The sequence below is a fragment of the Dreissena polymorpha genome, chromosome 8, assembly GCF_020536995.1.
Source record: "Dreissena polymorpha isolate Duluth1 chromosome 8, UMN_Dpol_1.0, whole genome shotgun sequence".
NCBI lineage: Eukaryota > Metazoa > Mollusca > Bivalvia > Myida > Dreissenidae > Dreissena > Dreissena polymorpha.
The window spans coordinates 98,153,589-98,176,557 of record NC_068362.1 but is presented as its reverse complement, the minus strand read 5'-3'; the positions used below and the strand labels follow the sequence as shown (position 1 = coordinate 98,176,557).

The window sequence follows — 22,969 nt, the reverse complement described above, 5'->3', positions numbered from 1 at the left end:
TATGCATATTTTTGGCATTATATTTTTGTGTTTTATTTTTTATATTTTTTGTACCATTGTATAATTAATACCCCCACCCCCTCCAAAAAAGCATCCAGACAACGTCCACTTCGTGCTTATACGGTACAATTCGGGTGAAACCAGGGATGGATGCCCATTTATCTGCGCCCAGTTAACGTTCACATGCGAATATATGGTCTTAATTGCATTATAGTGTAATAAAAACCAATAAATCTGCATCGTATGGCCTAATAAAACCCAATCAATCAGCATCGAGTGAATAAATTGAGTTTCTTTATACGGTATCAATTGCATGAAGAAACTGATCCACTTCTGTTTATCTGTGTCCATAGAATATGCACATGTTATTTTACGGATTTAATAGCGTTGAGGAACACATGAACCCATATTGGTATACGTCTAGGCAACGATCACATCGTGCTTATACATCGGGTTTTATAAATGAAGGACAAACAAACAATCTCATGTGCTTATCCCTTTACCTCTCACAAATGCACTTTGATGCATTTAAAGTCCTTTAGAAAATTAAATTAAATAAGTCCTTTCTTAACATATTCAAGTTTTAAATGCTTCATTTCCAATCCTTATGTACTGATGAGTAACAAACAGCATAAAACCTTAACAGACTGCGAGTTGCTGTTCAGGGTTTATGCTGGTTGCAAAATGAATTTTCACTTTGCTTCTTATGGGAGAAAGGGTTATACGGCCTATATTACATTTTAGAAGTTATACATTGTAATTACCTTATAATTGATGGATTGTTATTGTCAATGACTTTATGTTCTCTGATAATGGCATATCTTCCGTTTTAAGACAAACATTGTTACAAACAAAAATGCTTAGAACAAGAACAACATTTATTCAGCAACAAAGCTTATACAAGCTCATAGCTTACATTATATATGGATTATACAATTTATTTATAAGTGATGGTAGAAGATAAAGAATGGACGATATTGTTATGAACTGGTTAACATGGTATGTTTATGAAGGGAAAACATGATTTCATATAATATTGCAACTTTTTTAATCAATGACATTAACATGATAAAAAGGAGTACACCTTATTGGTAAATGTGCGTGATGCATATGGATCAATTGTTAGGCTATAAGACTAAATATATCTATTATGTATATCATTACATACATACATACATACATACATGCATGCATACATAAATATATACAACTTTATATGGTATTTCAATATGAACACACATCTATGAGATTTAACCATCCTTGGCCACATAAGTGCTGTTGAGTGCAGTCCTATGTTTGGTTAAATTTATTTGTTGCGAAAACCCGGACTAGACTTAAAAGGTTACAAATAAACAATAATTACAACTTTAAGTATTTTAAGATCATCTTTGAAGAGTGTCGCCATAACTAATGCGATAATGACGAATATGGTTAATTTCACAACTATACACAGTTAACATCATACGTCTCCTAAAATGCAGATAAAATTGACGTTTTAACAACGCATTATTTACACGAACTTCATCTTTAATATTTACTGATTCAAGGTGAAATGGGAGAAATGGTGAAATGGTTTACACACAATCTATACATTGCTGCCATTCACGTTTGTGGCAAACCATCTCGTTTCAAGAAAATCATACCATAACATCGAATAAACTATGGTTATACGCAAATGCTAAAAAATGCATTGATTTTTTATCAAGAAAAAATATAAAATAGCAATAAAAGAGCGCAAATATGAACGCTTTTGTTTTGCAGACGAATTACAAAATATAGAAAAGGAGAGCGTATTAATAACAGAAAGGCACAACATTAAATATATAAGGTTCATCAAACCCGATATTTTTGGTGTATTCTGCAGAATGCGTCTTAAATTAAAGAAGTTAAATCGAACCACTCAACCGTAGATGATATTTATAAAATAAAATGAACACTCGTTCCATGTGAAAGAAAGCCAAACATGAAAGTACTACGATCAAAGTGCGAATAAAAGTATAAATACATTTATAAATGTTAGCAAAACATGACATTTCTAAACGCTGGAAAATTAATAAATTAACAAAACAAAAATAAAATCCCGGGAAAGCAACAACCTCCGGATAAGATTATCAAATGTTCAATAGCAAGACATTCAAAAGCAAACAATAACCATTGGTTTAATCAATTAATATTCTTGTCTTGGTGCGAAGGGAAAAAGTCATAGTTTAAAGAAATTGACGTAAATGATGCCACAATTATAAACGCATACCTGTATATGGATATTTTCACGGATTTTGGCATGTGTTGAAGTTTTAAAAATAAAAATGATGAAATAAATAAAATAATGTAAAAAGATAAATGTTTACATCGGAATTAAATAGCTCCATAATTAAACAAGAACAAAATCAAAGATAAAAAAGTTATCCTTAACTAGTCTTAAACAACTGACCATTTGAGTAAAACACTAGAACTTAAACAACTCGCCCATCTGTGATCGTATAGTAAGTAATATGTTTATGTTATTATTTATATCAGCAATCATCGTACTGTCACAAAATATAATGATAACAACAGAACTCGCCAAATTATTCCTTCATAATGCTTTAAATTTTTAATGTGTTTAAATCATCAAAATATGCAAATACTGTAATATTGTAGAGCTTAGTAAATGTTCAGTATTACTGATTCCTCGCTAAAATAAAACTACAACGAAAATTTTGAAATCTGAAAAAAAATCAATTTCGTCAATTAACCAAAACGTGAAAAGGTCCATTTAACAAAACAATGGTACAAATCTATTCACAAGAGGCAAACTAATATCAGACATCAGAATTTTAATATGCTCACTATTTACAACAAATGTAAATGATAAAGGAAAATTATGTCGCATGTTTCGTTTACAAAACAATGTATGACCTTAGCATCTTAGGCCGAAAAGTAATAGATGAAAATATAATAACACAATTTCTTAAATTTTGCTTAATGAGATGTATAACTCTGTCAAATGTTATGTATCATCCTCTTATCCATATTTATACTCATACCAAGTTTCAATGACATCCGCCAAAGCACTTCCAAGATATGGCTCCGGACACAAAAAATTATTAAAATATTTTCGCAAACTTAATGATAAATCCGAAATGTTGTTTACATTTCGTGACGTCATTTGACGTTGCAATGTTATTTCAGCAACATAACAAAATGCGATTGGTCAATCAAACGAAAATAAGCCAATGAAAATCCTTAAAAAGTATATTACACATGTGTAAGATAAAAATATTCGTAATGGTTATATTACAAGGGGAAGCAGGGTATGGCATGTGATAAATATATATATCTGTATTGAAGTAACTGTTAATTACACACTAAGCACACTCACAAGCTGAACCAAGTTGTGTTGGTCATCATTGCTATCACAACCCTTCTTTGCTGCCTTATTCATGTGATATCTGATCACTTTTTTGTAGGGGCAAATCTCCTTTTAGTTCTTGATGGAGCAGGTGTTACATTCTTCATAACAAATGAGGTCAGATGGCGTTGCATTTCTTCAACATTTGCAACGCCCTCTTCCACCACAAGTTCTTTAATTTTTGAGGCAACATCACTGTCGATACGTTGCAACAGCCCAGCGTTCTGTTGAAGATTCAATAAGAAATTTAAATAGCAGCAATTAATATAAACATGCACTTTGCAAACATTATCACCCCAATGTACGATCATCTGCATTTTAATACAGATCTTCAAGCTAATATAAATACATTATTATAAAGAGGTGTCAAATGAAAAGATGTAGATGTCTCAGTGTCTGACAGACAGTGTGACCCCAGGTTGCGTTGTTGTTGATTAGTTACATGTAAGATAATCAGTAAAATTTGAATCTTAAATTAACAAGAGCTTGTTAACAGACAAAACAGCAGCCCCCTAGTGGATATTTGCTGCATTGTATTTATATAACCATAGCAATCAGCAATTTGAACCATATTAAAGAAATTGACATGAAGTGCATATTCCCAATACGGCCATTTATGCCCTCCAAACTTTATCAACTCTGCTTACGTACTTTTTGAGTCAGCACGCTTTTAGTTTCCAATCATTTCTTTAAACTCAGCAACAATAATTTGGGCTGGAGGCAAAAAAAAAATGAAGGAAATTGTACATTCAACTTTTTGTCCCTCTTTCAACATACCAAATTTCATCAACCTAGGTAATTTACTAGTTGACATATTGCAATATGCTGATTGCGAAGATGGACATACACACACACAAACGTAATGACAACTGCAAGTTCAATATACCTATGCCTTTCGGCAGGGAATAATAAAGAAATTATAATGGAAACCAGGGCATAATCTTTATGTCCTTCTTCTCCTCATTATTTCGTTATTATTATCTTAATTATTGCAAAACTTGACTTCTTAAGAAAGTCTTTAAACAGTCATTTTTAATAAAAGTCCATATAAATCATTCGACCACTGGCGTGTGGCTACCTTCGATTCCAGGAGCATGCTTTTAACAATCTTTAGTTTTATTATTTGATGTCAAATAACAACTATCAAAACTCAAGCATTTAGAGAAAATTAATTGTAAGTTATTTTATTATACACATCATCTTTTAAGGAAAGATCTAGGATAATGTAAAGGTACAGAGTGCTGCCAAACAAATCAGGTTTAAAGCTGGAGCAGTCTGATGACATTTTTAAATATTCTGCATAATCCTATTCATCTTTTAGTTAACACTGGTAAAAATAGCTATAAAGCAAAGTCTTTAGATTTGGTTTTAAACATATGCAAAAAAATCAAATTCAAAAGATTTTTACATTTTTTAAAATTATTACGTGCCAGGTAAACAAGAAATCCCCATGATGGGGCAACTGTTGACAATTTTGATCACATGTTACAGCAAATGAATCAACAGAAATTTAACTTTACAGAGTGTTACTTTACATATCAGTACCTCTCCACTTGTATGGTACTTGTGTTCGATGTTAGGAAACACCACCATTATCTTCTTGATGCCTTTACTCAGATCACTCCTCACATTAGAAGCAGCCATTTTTTTGTCCAGCTCGCTTGATGAACCCTTGTATTAAATGACATAATGTTGACAACCTAAACAGTGCTTAAAACCAACAATAGCAAAAAATGATTGGATGAAGATGTTTAATTTAATTGTCATCATATTTTGCTTATCACACTTTTACAGAGGTAAAAACAATAAAAATGAGGCAAACACAATACAAAAGTACAATTTGTATGAATCAGAAGAAATTGATGATATAACCAGTGGATTTTGAGCATTGGTGCAATAGTAAGATTTCTTAAGTGTTATGATTGCAATAAAACAATGTAATGTACAGTAATTGTCCTGCTTGTGGGTAAATTTAATAAAAGAAAAACAACACATCCAACCTCTTCAGGGGTGAATATCAACACTTCCTTCAGAATGATAGAAGCAGGACAGTCCAATTTTTTGGAGAGCTGCACTGCATGCCTTGTTTTCTATTTAGCATATGAATGTTGCTCACTGCTAACTGTCTTTGTCTGAAAAGTATGTTAATATCTTTACAACTTTATGTACATGAAAATGCATATTTTATCTGATATCACACAGTGTTGAGTTTTGACAACTATTTGGACCAAATTTGTTTAAGAACAGATACTGCAAGGCTATGTCATAATATTAGTCAGTATAAAACAAAAGGGTAAACATTTTACTCTTCATGGAATGATCTGATCAATGTTGGCATTTTACCAAGTCCAAAGAAATAAATCTTATATTTTTATCTGAGCATTCATCAAGACAATAAGAACAAAAAATTTTGTTTTGCACTGAAATCAACACCATTTTAAGAACATTTTTAAAATCCTGTGTCCATCATTACATGTACATTGTTTATTTTTGCATTAAATGGCTTACAGGATGCGCTAAATTGATGTTTCAAAGTTTATATATAAAAGATTCTTGTACATTTAGCTGATTCATCTGGATCCTATTTTTTAACAAAATTGTTATTAAATACAATGCTTTCCAATTCAGTAAAGACTGATTTATATGAGACATTGCTATTGTATTGTTTATGAAAATAAAGATTCTGCATACTAACAAGGAGCTCAGGTAAGCTAAAAAGAGCACCGCATAAAAGGTGCCACGCTCAGCTGCGGGTGCAGTTTTAAATACATGAAAGCTTGTCAGATTTTTTTGTGTTTTTTTAAGAGGTCGCAGTGACCTTGACCTTTGACCTAGTAACCCCAAAATGCGTGTGACATGTAGAACTCATCAAGGTGCAGCTGCATATGAAGTTTCAAAGTTGTAGGTTGAAGCACTTTGATTTTAGAGCCAATGACAAAATGTTAAGGTTTTAGCATGACGCGGACGGCCAATGACACGACGACCGACACGACACGACAAGCTGGCTATGACAATACCTCGGGTTTTCTTCGAAAACAGCCGAGCTAAAAATCAATGACAACATGGAGGGGAAGGTTACCATTTTTCTGTCCAATACCTTCTCCTTTTCCAGTTTTCTCTTCTTATTCTTGTCTGTACCATGGTGGCATTTCAGAACCTGATGTCCAAGGCTCACATACATATAAGGGTTCACCCCATGGACCCAACAAACCTTATGGGAGGATGAAGTAAAAACTGAAATTATTCATCAAAACAGATTTTTTTTATTTTCTGCTTATGTATACACTTTATATAAAAAACACAAAAAATTGAAATTAAACAAAAAATCCATATCATGAATTCATTCATTTAATAGGAACAAGAGATGTGTTTGTCAGAAACACAATGCCCTCTATTGCGCCGCTTTGATTTTTGTTTTACCTTAGACCTTAAAGGATGGCCTTGACCTTTCACCACTCAAAATGTGCAGCTCCACAAGATACACGTGCATGCCAAATATCAAGTTGATATGTTCAATATTTCATAAGTTAATATTTCAAAAGTTATCGCAAGGTTACCAAGGTTAAAGTTTTGGGACAGAATGACAGACAGACAGGCCAAAAACAATATACCCCCGATCATTCAAACTGGGGGCATTACAATAGTTGATAAAGGTACATAGAATCACATTGTTCTTAAAAAAAGAGAAAGTACAAATGTTTTCACCTTTATAAGTCTTCATTTTAAAACTTTTTTGATTTTTGAAAGACAATTAATAAGGAATTTTGTGACAGGATATGGGAATGAACAATACTTTATCAATTGGGGAAAAATTCTTTCATTTTTTTAAGTCAAAATATTAATGCAAGTAAAAAGCTATCTGTGAGGCATGCTTTTTTCTACTTACCCGTTGTGATAAATATTCAGGCCACATAAAAGCTAAATAGATTTGATAACGTCTTTACAAACTTATTGTATAAAAATAATTAATACCATAGTGTATTGCAAACATTTCATCATTTAAGAAATATATGAGTGTGGCAGAATTTATAGGTGCCAGTGTAAATTTAGTATTAATTTAGTAAATGGTGAATAAAAAATAATAACATATTCACAATTTTTTTAATATTTTGCTCTAACATGGCTCATCTTGAAGGACATACGCTTTTTGGTACAAATTCAAGTGATTAACATAGTAATCAAATACTGAGAAAACGCTGCTTAATGCCCCTGTGTTGCCATGGCTGTGAATACATGGCCATCATCACCTGGGTATAAATATCCATGCATCCAGAACAGTATTTACAGATTGCACTGCTGTTACTTAATAATAAATAAATTAAAATAAGTGCATGCAGAACAATGTACGCTGAATTGCTAACAGTTGATACTGTTATTTTCCATTAGAAGTTTACTGTGTTTATTTAAAAAGTACTTGAATGATAATTTGTTAAATAATCAGAGCTCGATTCAATGTATTCAAAATGACAATAATGGAAGGTAATTGTATTTCTCTTCAACTTATAATTGATAATATTTGACAACAATTTCATTAATAATATTCACTCTAGTCAGGTCTACAAAACGGTAGTGTCAATATTGTAAGGAAAACAAAAATGGAAATGCCGAATTTTTTGGTTCTATAACCGATTATTTAACGATTATACTATCAATTTGATGTTTTTAAATTTGTGCTTTTGCATCGTTAAAACAATTAAATAAAAGTATCTTGTCTTCATTGTGATTTCTCGTGTGACGATTGGCAGACGACATCTTGAAAACTTTGACAAACATGCGGTAGCAGTATCTTTACAGCAAAATTTTTGTTTCCTAACCATGTTGCCAAATTGTCCTTACAATACTGACTCGACGAAGGTCTACTAAACGGTCGTGTCAATGGTCCCAGTGTCAATATTGTAAGGAAAACAAAAAGGAAAGCTAAATGTGTTTCTTTCAAACCAACTATTTTTTATAGATTAACATGTCTCTCTTTTTAGCAATAACCACTGATTTTGAAAATTGACATAAACCCAGTAAAATTATACATTTTCTGATAGATATTAGTAAACCATTTCCAAATATGTATGGTTTGTCTATCTTACATTGTCTAAAGTAATGTTAGTGAATGCGGAAACATTGAAAAATCCCATGTGTAAAAATTGTCATTTTTCATTTTTTCAAAATAGTCAACCTGGGTGTATAATTTGTTTAAAATAATGATTTAAGAACACATTTTTTATCCAAACTTTTAATAATTCATTACAGATACATTTCAGCTATGTTAGATGTCCTTGCAATTGGATGGTCCGGCAGGATTCTGGTCTGAAACACGTTACCCCCCACCAACCCAGGACCCAAAAATTCCTGAAATAGACAATACAAAGTTGATTTTTCTAAATTGCAAATGTGCATGTGATTCAATATCACAGTTGAAATAATGTACAACAAAACAAGAATAAATGTTCAAAAAACAAAAACTTATTTGGTTAGTATTTAAAAAAAAAACATTATCCAAAACATGTACAACTGCCCCACCCACCCAATACAAATGTGATACAACCTGGTATTTAAGAACATTTTCTAAGTAATATTATTTCTCTTAAACAAAGTTTTATTTATGAATTAGCAGTTAAATTGAACAGGAAAAACACTTACGGTTGAATATGCAGCCAGTAATCTGAATTCTTATCCAAAATTCTGATATGTCGGTTGATTAGGAATGGCAGCACCAGGAATTCTAAAAGATCGACAATGCATTGCTAAATTAAATCTTATATACTTTTGTAAGATGAAACAGAAACACTATTTGTTAGAATAGTTTAACACACACCTATTCAAAAAAAGATAAACATATAATAAAATAATTAAAAAAATATTATAATAATTACTGTAAGAAGTTTCGAACTCATAATAGGCGAATGTATGTAACAGCTCAATATCTTTAAACAACTTCTTGGATTTAGTAAATCATTGTCGATACATTAATTAAGAGCTTGTTTTCTTCATGAAAGGAACTCCAAAGATGCTGAAATATAATAGTGCACTGCATGCAAATATTAATTAAGTGATACTGACAAACTGAAAGAACAGAACATTTAACCGCAAATGTTTTCTACAAGCTTTTACTGATTCAATGTTTCTTTTTTCAAAGTTTGCTAAAAAATCATGCTGAGATCAAAATTAGCCAATTGTAAGGGCATTTAATATTTCATCCATTTAAGTCATCTTTTTAATGTAGCGCCATATGATGAAATAACTGGAATTCCTTTGCCAACTGAAGTAATTTCCAATTTAATTTTAATAGTAATATTAAAATTAATAATAAGATGCAGCCACACATACTGTTTGTCAAAAAGGCTGTTGAACAACTGATCTTTCACTGGAATATTCCTGTCAACCAAAAGGTGAAGGTGGTTGTGTCTCGTCAGAGTCCGATATCTATGCAAATGAACAGACACATTCATATTTTTGTCATCATACTTACAAAGTACATTTCCAACAATAATATTATTTCTTACAGTAGGGGCATGTGTATATTCTGTATTATTAAATAATTAAGTTTTAATTCAGGATATAATTGTTAACCATCAAATTCAATGTCTTCAACATGCAACTGCTTAAAATGTTACTTACCACAATGTAACTGTGCTCATGTATTTGTGAAATCCCATCATAATCACTGTCCAATAGATCTTTGTCAGTCATGTTCTCTATAAAATAACAAGTAAATAAAATAGAATTTCAATACCGGTATGCACAAAACCTGCGACACATAATAACCGAGTCTTAGCATTGCATCCTCAATTTTGCAAAGGTTAATTCTAGAACCTAACCTTTATATATAATAATATCCATTTATTTTTTGTATATTAATATTGTAAATGAAATAAGAACTGAAATTAATTATAGCAGTTTTAACACGTTAACAAAACTAATAATGAGATGGTGTGCGAATTATAATGCTCCCTAAATGTATAATCAACTTAAAACTAATAACGTACCTTAGCTTTTAAGTTTATGATTATGATCAATCACAGAAGTTATATTTTACATTTGTTACAAATGAAGACAAGTCCGGTACGACATGGCGCGGGTACGATCTGGAACAGATTTTCTTTGACATAATTAACACAATAATTTAGGTGATTTAAGTGAATTCATACCTGCATCGATACCAAATGAGACGATTTCTCTTCCTGCCAAACAAATACTGTGTTTATCGTACCGATATCCGTAAAACTGCTCAAAAGATCGCTCCCGAATTCACCGTAACAACAATGTAATAATTCCGCGTAAAGGGGAGTAACTCTACTGCACAGGAATAGTGGTGTTGGAAATAAATAAATATATATTATTTCACGCGCATATACCTGATTCAAATGGTTAGAATTTATTAAAAAACACAATAATTGATTTATTAAAAGCTAAATTTCAAGTGAATCTGCCTTCTTTCTGCAAAATATTGGCCTTCGAATTTTTTACTTTCACTTTTGAGCAATGATTTTTTATTTTCCGGTCATGGCAAGGTCAGATACTGCTTATTTGGACATATCTCCTCCCACATATGCAAATTTTTCATTTGGATTACTTCTTTCATGCTCGTAGTGAAGCGTTAAAAACACCCTACATTTTTCGGTCAACTTTTTGCCTGAACACCGATTGCGCAATAATTTGCATAGCAGGTGCGTGGTTATTGCTACTCTTTTCTCTTTTCATTAAAATATGTTTGAGTTTCTTTCAAACGCCAGCTGGTTACAACCACAACAATCAATTAAACTTTGAAGAATTATTAATTTATGCTTCTTTCAACAGAAATCATTACGTTTAGATATATGAACAAAATAATAAAATGAATTTACCTGAATTACCAAAGGTTTTTGTGCTGTAACCAATTATGTAGGTTATTCGTATCAATTTCATTTCTTTTTATGTAAGCTTTTGCATCGTCAAAACAATAAAATAACATTATTTTGTCTTCGTTACGATTTCTCGCGTGGAGATTTACAGACGCCATCTTGAAAACTACGACCAACTTTCGGTATCAGTCTCTTTACGGCAATTTTTTTGTTTCCTTATATCGTTGCCAAATTGCCCATACGATACTGACTCGACGAATTTTCCAGGGGAAACAACTAAAAAAGTAATGCGAACGGATTTAAATGGCTCATGCACGAAAGTTTATAATATAGCAACAACACATGATTTAGCTATAGAATTAGAATGCGAAAGATTTTTTTTAACTATTACTCGAAGATTCCTTAACTAAATAAAATATCAATAAAATTAAAAGTTAAAACTTTGAGTTTGACCTACTTAGCAATCAATGGTCAAAACAACCTCGAAATAGCTTTTTCTTCATGTCAACAATACAATTGTTGAGTTAATGTTGACGTAATACTAATAATGGTAATACTATCCATATTCTCTACCTAGAATACTCATCATATTAAAATATCCAATATTTCTTTTCACGCTAACAATTCAACATGGCTTACAATCGGTTTTGCTCGGGCATGCGCATTGCAAGCCTATTTGGTTTGGTCCCGCCTTTTTCTCCATATATGGTCATTTGAGCTTGTGGACGGCCGTGGACCATCCACCTACAGCTAAACAAAAGCATAATCGCCAAGACCGTAGCATCAGTTCGGAGCGTTATGACCGCGAGCTACTTTCGTTTCTACTAATCGATAGCTACTGGTTACGTAACAAAGTATCGACAAGGTTAAACGCGCGTGGGTAAAACATAAAATGTGTATTTCTCGTGTTTAACTCGCTATACATCCATTAATAACAACGTAAATATACTAAAAGTTATATTTTTTTGAAAGAGGAATTAATAAGCAACAAGATAACGTATAAACCAATAAAATCGGATGATTTGTTTTGCATAAATTTGAATTGACTACAGTAAGGGTCAAATTGACCTTATCGCAACATCCGGGCACTTGCGTCAGTTAGAGTTACATGCCCCTTGACGACGGTGAAAACAAAAGCGCTGTCGCCATTTTATTTGCATTGAAATATTTAACACTGCTCGCAATTTACTTAAGTTAAAGCACATCTTCGCGAGCATTTTTTAGAATAAAAATACCCAGAAATAGAAATTCTTTCATAATAAATTTAATTTAATGAACGAACACAAATAAGGATGAAAACAAACAACCAATAAATTTTAAATATATGCAACATATAGTATAGCTGATTTGAACCTCTATATTTGTTACCTTATTACCTTGTTACGTATTAAATAAATTCTCAGGATAAATGTTATTGTTTTTATTTAATTCACACCAATTTCAACACTTTGTTTCCGCATGTTAGGCATTTGAATGCCCCTTTCTTCATCACAAACCGATTATCTCGTTATGATCGGATACTGTCCAGACAAAGAAAACACGGTGTCATAAAGCTAGCTGGGGACCTATACTTGGGGCTCTGCATAAACCACATGTGGTCATTAAACACAATTTATGATACCTCTATGTCATCTCTTATGATACTGAGCAGTCATTTAAGCCAAATTTTTAATGCCGAAATAATTGAATATACAGTTGCTTTATAAAACACTTTGACACCTTAAATAAACACTTAATTAAATTAAATGCAATATTTTTCATTTGATTGTTTGCATCAGTCTTAAAATCGTGTAAGCTTTTGTATTCTGGCGTTTAATTGCCCCTTTGTTTTGCATAATCCGATTATCTCGTTTTGATCAAATATTGTCCAAACTTAACTGACAAGAAGGTGTCATAAACCACACTGGGTGGTCCAGACAGTGTCATTTAACACGATAGATGCCACCATGTCTCCTCTTTCTGGTAGTATTAAGCAGTCATTTGGATGAATAATTAACGCCGATGTACTTAACAGTTGCTTAAATTAGATATGTGACATATGGTCAAATATAAAATCATGTCCAATTTGCAATTTACACCGTAAAGATACAAGCCCGATTAATTTATTTAAGTATTTAATAATTATTAAATTTACGTAAAAAAAAAGTAATGTATTTAGCGTGTATCAGTTAATTACAAGAAATATCTTTAAAAAAGATATACGGCGTAAATAGTTTAATGAATGAGATCAAGGATAGCGAATGTCTTTTTCTGTGCAGTTCTTAGCTGCATCACACGCAGTACGGGATGTTACGGGGAGTTTTCGCGGCTTATTTTACATTATAACATATTGCTGGTCATAAACCTATAGATACAAAACAGAAAACCAAAAGAAGAATGGAAGTGAAATTTAAACATATGAGTCAACCGGCCACACGAGAACAAACCTGTTTTAGTGGTCTGTCGGGCATTGCTATTTGATCGATTATTAACAGTATCGAGAATCATCGTGCTCATGCTTAAAGTGATATTATGGGCATTTTGCACTGTCGAATTGAGCTGAAAAGAATTAACAGGTCAAAATAGTTAGTTAAAATGTGGTTACTGATCAATTATCTGCAACTCACCTTGCTACCAGTTGTTTATAAAAATATATTTTATATTCGATATTCTTACGTGACCCACCCATCCTGTAAGCCGAAATGATCCGTAAAACAATATTGTGTCTTTGTTTCGTATAAACAAATCTGCACTCAAACTAAATTTAGGTTCACCTCGTAAACGCATGATCAGTTGTCAAACGAAAGTACGGTTAATATTCAAATGCATTATTTTTCTCTTTCTGGTATATTGTTTTAGTATGTTGATGCTGCATTAATTACTATAAGTGTATATGAAGTAGAAACATCAAAAATAATCAACGGTTGCGATAGACACCTATAAACTGTTACATGCTCATAATATAACTTAAGTACATTAGGCAATATGGTGGAATAATTATTGTTAAATTTATTAAAAATAATATTTATCATTGTATTGTTGAAAACACATTAAGAATCTATTATTGACATACCATAATTATATTGCTGAATATCTTCTTTTAACATATTTCTGGTCTAAAGAAAATTCCAGGTAACCTAGTTCACGGATAGCGTCTTTATTATATAACGATTATTTTACTGACCGCGAACTCCGGTGATGACCTGTATATAAACTCTGAATGTCCGCGACTTGACCCGAAACCTCGCGGGTTGAAATGCAATTCTTTAAAGTGAGGCCTCGCTTCCACTGCTCTTTATACTTTTACATGTTAACATGTTGACAGGAATATGGAAGTAAGTACTAAATATGAGAACATAGCCTTTTAAGTATAAACGCTTTTGCGCTGGTCATACTCTGAAAATAAAAGGTGTACGCACAAACTGTATTGATGTCGAGAATTGAGTGTAAAACTGTTCTATCTATTAAGCCTTTTCATTAGAGATAAAATTGTTTCATACAGTAAAACAGTGGTACAAAGACGCGGATATGTTTCCAATGTTCTGGTGGTATACTCAAATCAGCCAATGGAATAAATGAAGTGTATTCATTCGTACCTAGCCGCGGGAAATTTTATTTGAATTTTATTGGACACTTACAAAGGTCAAGTCAGGGTGAAAAGCTGGCTTATGCAGCTTACGCCGAAAAAAGACGTCATTCCGTATTATGATTTAATGTTACGACAATAAACGATCGACATCATAAAAAAGAAATTACGTTTGACAGCAACGGGGGTAAATAATGTTTGAAAAACAAATATTTATACAGATATATGTGTGTTAATTTTATTATTTGTCACTCGTACTCATTACAATGAACACAGCTAAGGCTTTCAGTAAGTCATGTACCAGATGTCCCTACGTATTTTACAGCTTCACATTAGCATGATAAATTGACATAGTAGAAATAGAATTATAATGTTCGAAGATAAATGAACCCTGAAAAGAACGACAATACTCATTACATCAACATCTACAAGGATACTCCCATTATTACAGAATAAACGAATTTACCCGGTGTCTCAGTGAGAAAGTTAATCATGAATGTCGCCGTACTCGATCGTCGCCCACTTGGTCGGGTCATTTTTCCAACATCCAGCTTGCAATTTGTACGGACATTCATTAAGTCCAATTAGTTTTATTTTCTGATCATATCGGGCTTTCGAAGTGCAATCTAACCCTTCATAATAGTCAAAAGACATTAAAACACCAAATACAGGACATTTAATTACCTATCGACTTCCCAATAGGAATGCAATTGACGAAATATCAGCAGAGGTGCTAAATCAGCGTAGTAAATCGACCGTATCTAGGGCATTGTTTTCACCGTCGCTAAGGGACTGCCCCTTTTGTGACGTCATCGCGATAAGGTCAATACTCGTGTCAACTCCTGTCAATATACGCTCCGTGATCAAATGTGCCTAGTAGATCTATATTTTTTATTATTTTATGCAGGATGAAAACCAAAGCAAAAGAAACATAATTTCTGTTGAAATATTTAACAGTTTAGTGTACATATTTTTAAGAATTAATTAGATATATAAATGTGACTGTTGGGACATGTTCCATTGCATTAAGACCATTATTTTGTGTGTATTTATGCATATTTAACACTGCAATGTAGCAAAATTATAATAACAGAGGTTTAGGAATCATGTGGACCACAGAGTATTACAATTGGGATCCATTAAAATTTTGTGATCTGTGTATAGTAAATCCGCCGTGACTGTTGGGACAAAAAATTTCTATAGTTAGTATGATGAATTGATAAACCTGAAAGGTCAAAGACCAGTCTAATTTTCTCTATGGCTGTTCAATGAAGACAATAACATGCATGCTTATATTTAGGGTGATGTTAAAGCAGAAATAGAGGCACTTTTAACAGTTGGGACAAAAACCGTGACTGTTGGGACACATATTTTAGGCAATGTAAAGTTGATACTTGTCAACATATAAGTTTGACTGAAATATGTATACCTCTGTTAGGGTCTTAAGAATACGTTAAGATAGCTTTTTCATAGAAATCTGCTATCGTCAAACAGTGAGCATTAGAAGAGACACACCGTCAAACCGTGACTGTTGGGACAAACTTAATTGGTGCATTTTAGGACACAAATCTCCAGAATTCAGGAAATATTATGACAAAGGTTAGGATACCATCATTAGATGGTGCCTAATGTCTAGTGAAATAGATAGGTTACATACATTTAAAGCTGCATGTATTGTTTATTTCATGCAATATATAATAAAGGTATGAAAATGCTCTTCTGGCCTCAATTGAGTATATTAAAAAAAAACACAAGTAAAATTAGAAAATGCTTGTTTTTTCTCTTGAAAATGATTTTCTGAGAAAAACAGATAGTCTTGCAACAGTATAAATACAAAAATAATTTAATATGATACTAAAATATCTTTTAACATGCATTTCTCATTTACCAAAAAAAAATGTCACGTTAAAATGGCAGTATTTTGCAAGTTTGGGCAAATTTAAAGTTTCATAATTTTCAAATGAGTTGGCCGATTTATCTGAAATTTTCAACACAGAAAGAGTAAAACCTATTCAAATGAAAACAGAATTAGAAATATGATAATAAAAAGAAACTTTTCTTAAACATGCCTTCAAAACCTAGCCTCACAGTATCAGATACATGTATTGTCAAGATAAACATTCTTGCCAAATTTCATCAAGCTTGACTCAAATATCTTGATTCTACAGCGGTAAAGTTTATCACATTAGCTCACCATAAGCACGTTGTGTTGAGATGAACAAAAATGAAACAAAAAAGGATTTCTTATGACAAGATCAATAAAAGCTAACAGGCCATTGTACACACAGACTAGAAAACCTAGTATGAGTTTGTGAAATACATTTCCAATCAAAGTGACTAATGGCGATGTTTGAATTCTGTAACACAATAAGATATGATGAAGTTGTTTTATTCCACAAACATAACGTTCAGTTACAAAGTGCATGACTTACTCAACAAACAACAACAGAAAACATAAAGATATTTAATCACAATAAGCAGGTACCAATGCGAAATCCGGTTCCTTTTTTTCAAACGTTTTTGTTAAGGGCAAAAATGCCATAAAGAAATATACAATCTCTTTACCACTACCAAAACCACAACAAAGACTTTTTCTCACATACTGAGTGGGTAATTTATATCTTCCCTCGGAATGCAGAAAATATTACTTTAAGCAAGACAATAATGAACAAAACATAAAATTGAAGAGTTGAAAACATCGGCGAAGAAAATTCTTTATAATCAACTTAAATATAAACATTAAAAGTTATTTCATATTGACGAATATTAAACATAGTCATGTACTGAAATACATGCAGTTTTTCAACAATGGACACAATACTTGGGCAGTTTGGTGAAGTTCTGTAGAATGTGAATGACACATTTTTAATTTCTTTACAAAAGGCAATAACTCTGAATTCCTGGCGCCACTTGGCTGGTTATCAATCTTGGCCTCCATTTATGTCAACAACCATTTCATGAAGGTTTAGCAAAGGTAAGATAACAATTGTATTAGAGCAAAACACCAAAAAAGAGTATTGTTTTGTATAAGCAAAGAGCAATAACTAGGAAGCCCTTGCTGAAGCTGGTTTTTACTCTTTGCCTCAATTCTATGAAAACAAACACTTCCAGAAAGTTTGGTGAAGATAAAATGAAAAACGTTCAACTAAGAAAATGTACTGCCTGCCCAACGGACCATTCATCTGCCAAGGGCTTTTACAATCTAACATTTAGACTTCCCAGTATAGGAAAAAGGAACAAAAGTGCAATAATATAAAATTATAACAGTTTTCGTTATATAGGTAAAACTAGTGTATCAGGATAAATAAACATATAAATGAACTAACTAAAATGCATAATCTTTTTCAATGTGCATCGCAAATTCCTCATTGAAGTCCCAGTGGCGTAGTGGATAAGTGGTCCACCTAGCGACCAGGAAGTCATGGGTTTGATCCCCACTGTTGGAGCATGGATTAGATCTCCCCAAACCAAGTACTGGTTCTTCCCAAGAAAAGCAATCAAGAGCGTTATGATAAGCAATGGCTTTCAATGCAATCCAGCTTAAACAAGGGCTGTTTGTAAAACATGCATGCCCCCCATATGGGCTGTCCGTTGTAGTGGCAGCCATTGTGTGAATACGTTTTTTGTCACTGTGACCTTGACCTTTGACCTAGTGACCTGAAAATCAATAGGGGTCATCTGCGAGTCACGATCAATGTACCTATGAAGTGTCATGATCCTAGGCAAAAGCGTTCTTAAGTTATCATCCGAAAATCATTTTACCATTTCGGATCACCGTGACCTTGACCTTTGACCTTGTGACCTCAAAATCAATAGGAGTCATCTGCGAGTCATGATCAATCTACCTATGAAGTTTCATGATCCTAGGCGTATGCGTTCTTGAGTTATCATCCGAAAACAATTTTACTATTTCGGGTCACCGTGACCTTGACCTTTGACCTAGTGACCTCAAAATCAATAGGGGTCATCTGCGAGTCATGATCAATCTACCCATGAAGTTTCATGATCCTAGGCGTATGCGTTCTTGAGTTATCATCCAGAAACCATTTTACTATTTCGGGTCACCGTGACCTTGACCTTTGACCTAGTGACCTCAAAATCAATAGGGGTCATCTGCGAGTTATGATCAATCTACCCATGAAGTTTCATGATCCTAGGCTTATGCGTTCTTGAGTTATCATCCGGAAACCATTTTACTATTTCGGGTCACAGTGACCTTGACCTTTGACCTAGTGACCTCAAAATCAATAGGGGTCATCTGTGAGTCATGATTAATGTACCTATGAAGTTTCATGATCCTAGGCCCATGCGTTCTTGAGTTATCGTCTGACAACCACCTGGTGGACGGACCGACAGACCTACCGACCGACAGACCGACCGACATGAGCAAAGCAATATACCCCCTCTCCTTCGAAGGGGGGCATAATTAATTGGTTTAAACTAAATTTATCTTATGTTTACATTTTTTCCCATTCTTAATAACAATTTAACAAGTAAAAGTTGGTAAACATAAACAAGTGTAGAAGGTTCAAGGAAATCAATACATATACACAAATAATGTAGTAATAACATATAAACAACAATATATCAACACAATTAATTATAAAAAAACATCATGCATATAAGAACAATAGATCATTACCCAAACATACAAATGGACAAACAATAATAAACATATGCTAGCAGGAAAACTCAAATGAAGACATATCAAACTACATATAGAAAATAAAAATTTGAAGTTTACATAAAGGAATGTCATTATGCAACCAAATAATGAAAAAAAACACATTCTTTAAAGACTTTGTCGAACTTTAATTATATACAAAGACACACAACTATGTTTCATATGTTCGACCACAGAAATATGAAGGGTTCAGTTTTTGGTTTCACCACTATTTGACATTGATTATGTACAAAGGATACGCCTGTGTATCATTAAATATGATAAACATGGTCGGGTTCACAGTGTTATCTGTAACTGAGTCATATAAGGCATTTTGTCCTCCGCTTGGCTTAGGAGGCGGTACACGCATTCCTCCACGGCCTGCAGTGAATTCGCCGGTAAGAACTGCACAGTAGTAAATTTTTTTGACTCCATTTGCATCTGGTCTCGAGTAAGTGTTGCTACATGAATAAGCTGAATTAACTGCGAAGTATACACCGTCACCATGCACAGTCGCTGAAAGTAAGATTCATGAAATACGTTTTTCCAACAAAATAAAAGGTAACAATTAGCAGTCAGACTTTACATCTCAACTATAACGTTATGCATGTTCTGTAAAATGCAGTCCAAATTTTAAAATAACAAATATGCTACTTCATGTGTTTCAGCGCTGTGGTTCATCATTTTAGTAGCAGTGAAATTAACTGGGTTTATTATAACAAGAGGGCAACGCACCCTAAGGCGCTCAACTGAGACCCTAAAAGGAACTAACCTGTTCTGAGAATATAGAGTTCAAAATAGTGAAAGTAATGTATGAAATATAACTATGTAATTTCTAGGCCCATTTTATTTTTAAATTCAGCTGAGATATCATTAGAAACAAAAGATGTGTTTGCTCAGAAACACAACGCCCCCTTATGCACCACTTTGATTTTTTTGTTGACATTTGACCTTAAAGGATGACCTTGACATAGACGTTTCACCACTCAAAATGTGCAGCTCCATGAGATACACATGCATGCCAAATATCAAATTGCTATCAATATTGCAAACGTTATGACCAAGTTTAAAGTTTTGTGACACATACAATGACAGGCACATACAATGAGAGAGAGAGAGAGAGAGAGAGAGAGAGAGAGAGAGAGAGAGAGAGAGAGAGAGAGAGAGAGAGAGAGAGAGAGAGAGAGAGAGAGAGAGAGAGACAGAGAGACAGAGAGACAGAGAGAGAGAGAGACAGAGAGACAGAGAGACAGAGAGAGAGACAGAGAGAGAGAGAGACAGACACAGAGACAGAGACAGAGACAGAGAGAGAGAGAGAGAGAGAGAGAGAGAGAGAGAGAGAGAGAGAGAGAGAGAATGGATTGGAGAGACGAGACGAGAAGAGACGAGACGAGATGGACAGACAGACAGACAGACAGACAGACAGCAAATAGACAGACAGACCACAAACAATATACCCCCGATCATTCGATCGGGGGGCATAAACATGTTCTGACTGAGATATATGCAGATTGGTAAAAGGAAACAACTTCTAGAGTCTAAACATGTTTTTTTATTTGACCTAGTGACCTATTTCTTATGCTCACATGAACCAGTTTCAATATCAGCCAATATATCATCGGTACAAAGTTTAAGACAAAGTTTCATGAAGATCGGCCAATAAATGAGGCCATTAAAGCATTAACAAAGTTTAAATTAGCCATATTAGGAAAGTTACCCTGCACCCTAGAGGCCATATTTTTCAAGGAACCAGAACCATTTCCAATATTCAGTCGAGATATCATTAGAACAAATGATCTGACCAGGGTTTGTGAAGATTGAACTGTAAATGTAAAATCTAGAGTGGTAACAAGGTTTGACTATAGCCATATAAGAAGCTGCCCCGCCTCCTTGCAGCCATGGTTTTCAATTGACTAAAAACCATTTTTAAACTGGGCCCAGATCCAGAACAAATGTTCTTATAAAGTTTCATGAAGATTGGACTAAACATGTGACCTCTAGAGTGTTAGCAAGGTTTAACTATAGCCATAATAGGAAAACTGCTCTACCCCCTGGATGTTATGTTTTTAACAGAACTGAAACAATTTAAGAACTTGGTGGAGATATCATTAAAACAAATGTTCTGATCAGGTTTCAAGAAGTTAAATTAGACTTTAGGAGTGTTAGCAAGGTTTCACTTTAACCATTAAACAAAAACTGTCCTGCGCCCTGGCAGCCATATTTTTCAATGCAGTGAACCATTTAAAAATCAGGCCAAATATCATTAGAACAAAATGTGCCTACCAAGTTTCATGAATATTGGACTTAAAATGTTACTTCTATAGTGATAACTAGGGTTTACTAAAGCCATATAAGAAAAACGGCCCTGCCCTCTGACTGCCATGTTTTTCAATGACTGTACTGAACCATTTTTGACCTTAGCTGATATATGGTAAGAACAAATGTTCTGACAGAGTTTCATGAAGATTTGACAATAAATGTGACTTCTAGAGTGTTAACATACTTTTCCGTTCATTTGACATAGTGACCTACTTTTCTGACCTTACATGAAGCAATTTCCAACTCAGCAAAGATATAGTTTACCTAATTGTTCTGACCAAATGTCATGAAGATTGGACAATAAATGTGGCCCCTTGAGTGTTAACAAGGTAAATGTTGATGACACACGACTGAAGACTCACAACAAAGCTCACCATGAGCACGTTGTAATCAGGTGAGCTAAAAACAGTATTGTTTTTTTTTACATGTAATGCAATTTGCATAGGTTCACATTTGTACAAAACCATTATTTTTTTTAAAGCATGTTGAAATAAAAAAGTAATAATCTGTTAGTTGCCAAAATTTAATTATATGAAACCGTCACAAATTCTTCATCATGTAGATTGCCTGTATTGATTGAAATAATGTAGAATATCAATTAACCACATAAAAACCCTATCAAATAAGTACACTTGTTGTTGTTTTTTTCAATATGACAAAGAAACCGATCATTTTACCAAAAGACATCCTGTTTTTGTCCTGTCAGAGACCTAATTATAATACATTTCATTATAGAACATATGAAAGTTTGGTGCAGATTGAGCAATACAGTTCTTAAGTTTTAAATTTCACAAGCGCCCTATGTTTTTAACGTTTTCGGATTCAGTTAAAACATCATTTAGACAGTTTCTATCAACTTACATATTTAAAGAAAAAATAATGTGACTTTAAATATGTGCGTATGCTTTTTTATGTCTGGATAAGAAAAACTGACCGCTTCTCAGGTGGTTGTTTTTCTTAAGTGCGGAAACATTTTCAACAAAGTCAAATTTAGGCAAATACATAATAAAGTTACCTGTTGACGAGGTAAAACATGCTATTTTAAGTGTGTTCACAATCTGTTGAATTAGTCGCTTAAGAAACACAACAACTCCCTGGGTGCCATGTTTTTCAACAGATACTTCGTATGCTGTGACTAAATTTTTGTTTTGCTCTAGTACAATGATTTAATAAATGTTGTTTATAGATGGGTGCAG

The 22,969-nt window shown here is 33.2% G+C and overlaps 1 protein-coding gene and 1 long non-coding RNA gene across 9 annotated transcripts in view; both read right to left on the bottom strand.

Moving 5' to 3' along the window:
- Nucleotides 1-864: 864 nt before the first annotated feature.
- LOC127841450 (uncharacterized) lies at nucleotides 865-12,246 on the bottom strand. 5 transcript variants are annotated; one of them, XR_008030987.1, is made up of 10 exons: nucleotides 11,684-12,246; nucleotides 11,230-11,502; nucleotides 10,372-10,470; nucleotides 10,004-10,080; nucleotides 9,713-9,808; nucleotides 9,026-9,107; nucleotides 6,489-8,734; nucleotides 5,392-5,523; nucleotides 4,937-5,062; nucleotides 865-3,615 (listed from the first exon to the last, which is right to left on the bottom strand). It is a non-coding gene; the product is annotated as an uncharacterized LOC127841450 (long non-coding RNA). The 5 variants fall into 5 exon arrangements; XR_008030989.1 differs by having other exon boundaries at nucleotides 10,422-10,470; XR_008030988.1 differs by having other exon boundaries at nucleotides 11,800-12,246.
- A 4,918-nt stretch (nucleotides 12,247-17,164) lies between these two features.
- Nucleotides 17,165-22,969, bottom strand: part of LOC127841439 (protein mono-ADP-ribosyltransferase PARP14-like) — a 118,060-nt gene continuing 112,255 nt past the window's right edge. For 2 of the 4 annotated variants that reach the window (XM_052370257.1, XM_052370259.1), the window contains exon 30: nucleotides 17,165-19,970. In XM_052370257.1, coding sequence (XP_052226217.1) covers nucleotides 19,684-19,970 — 287 coding nt within the window. In that variant the 3' untranslated portion in view covers nucleotides 17,165-19,683. The remainder of the gene's footprint in view (nucleotides 19,971-22,969) is intronic. The other 2 variants (XR_008030982.1, XR_008030983.1) reach the window with 2 other exon arrangements.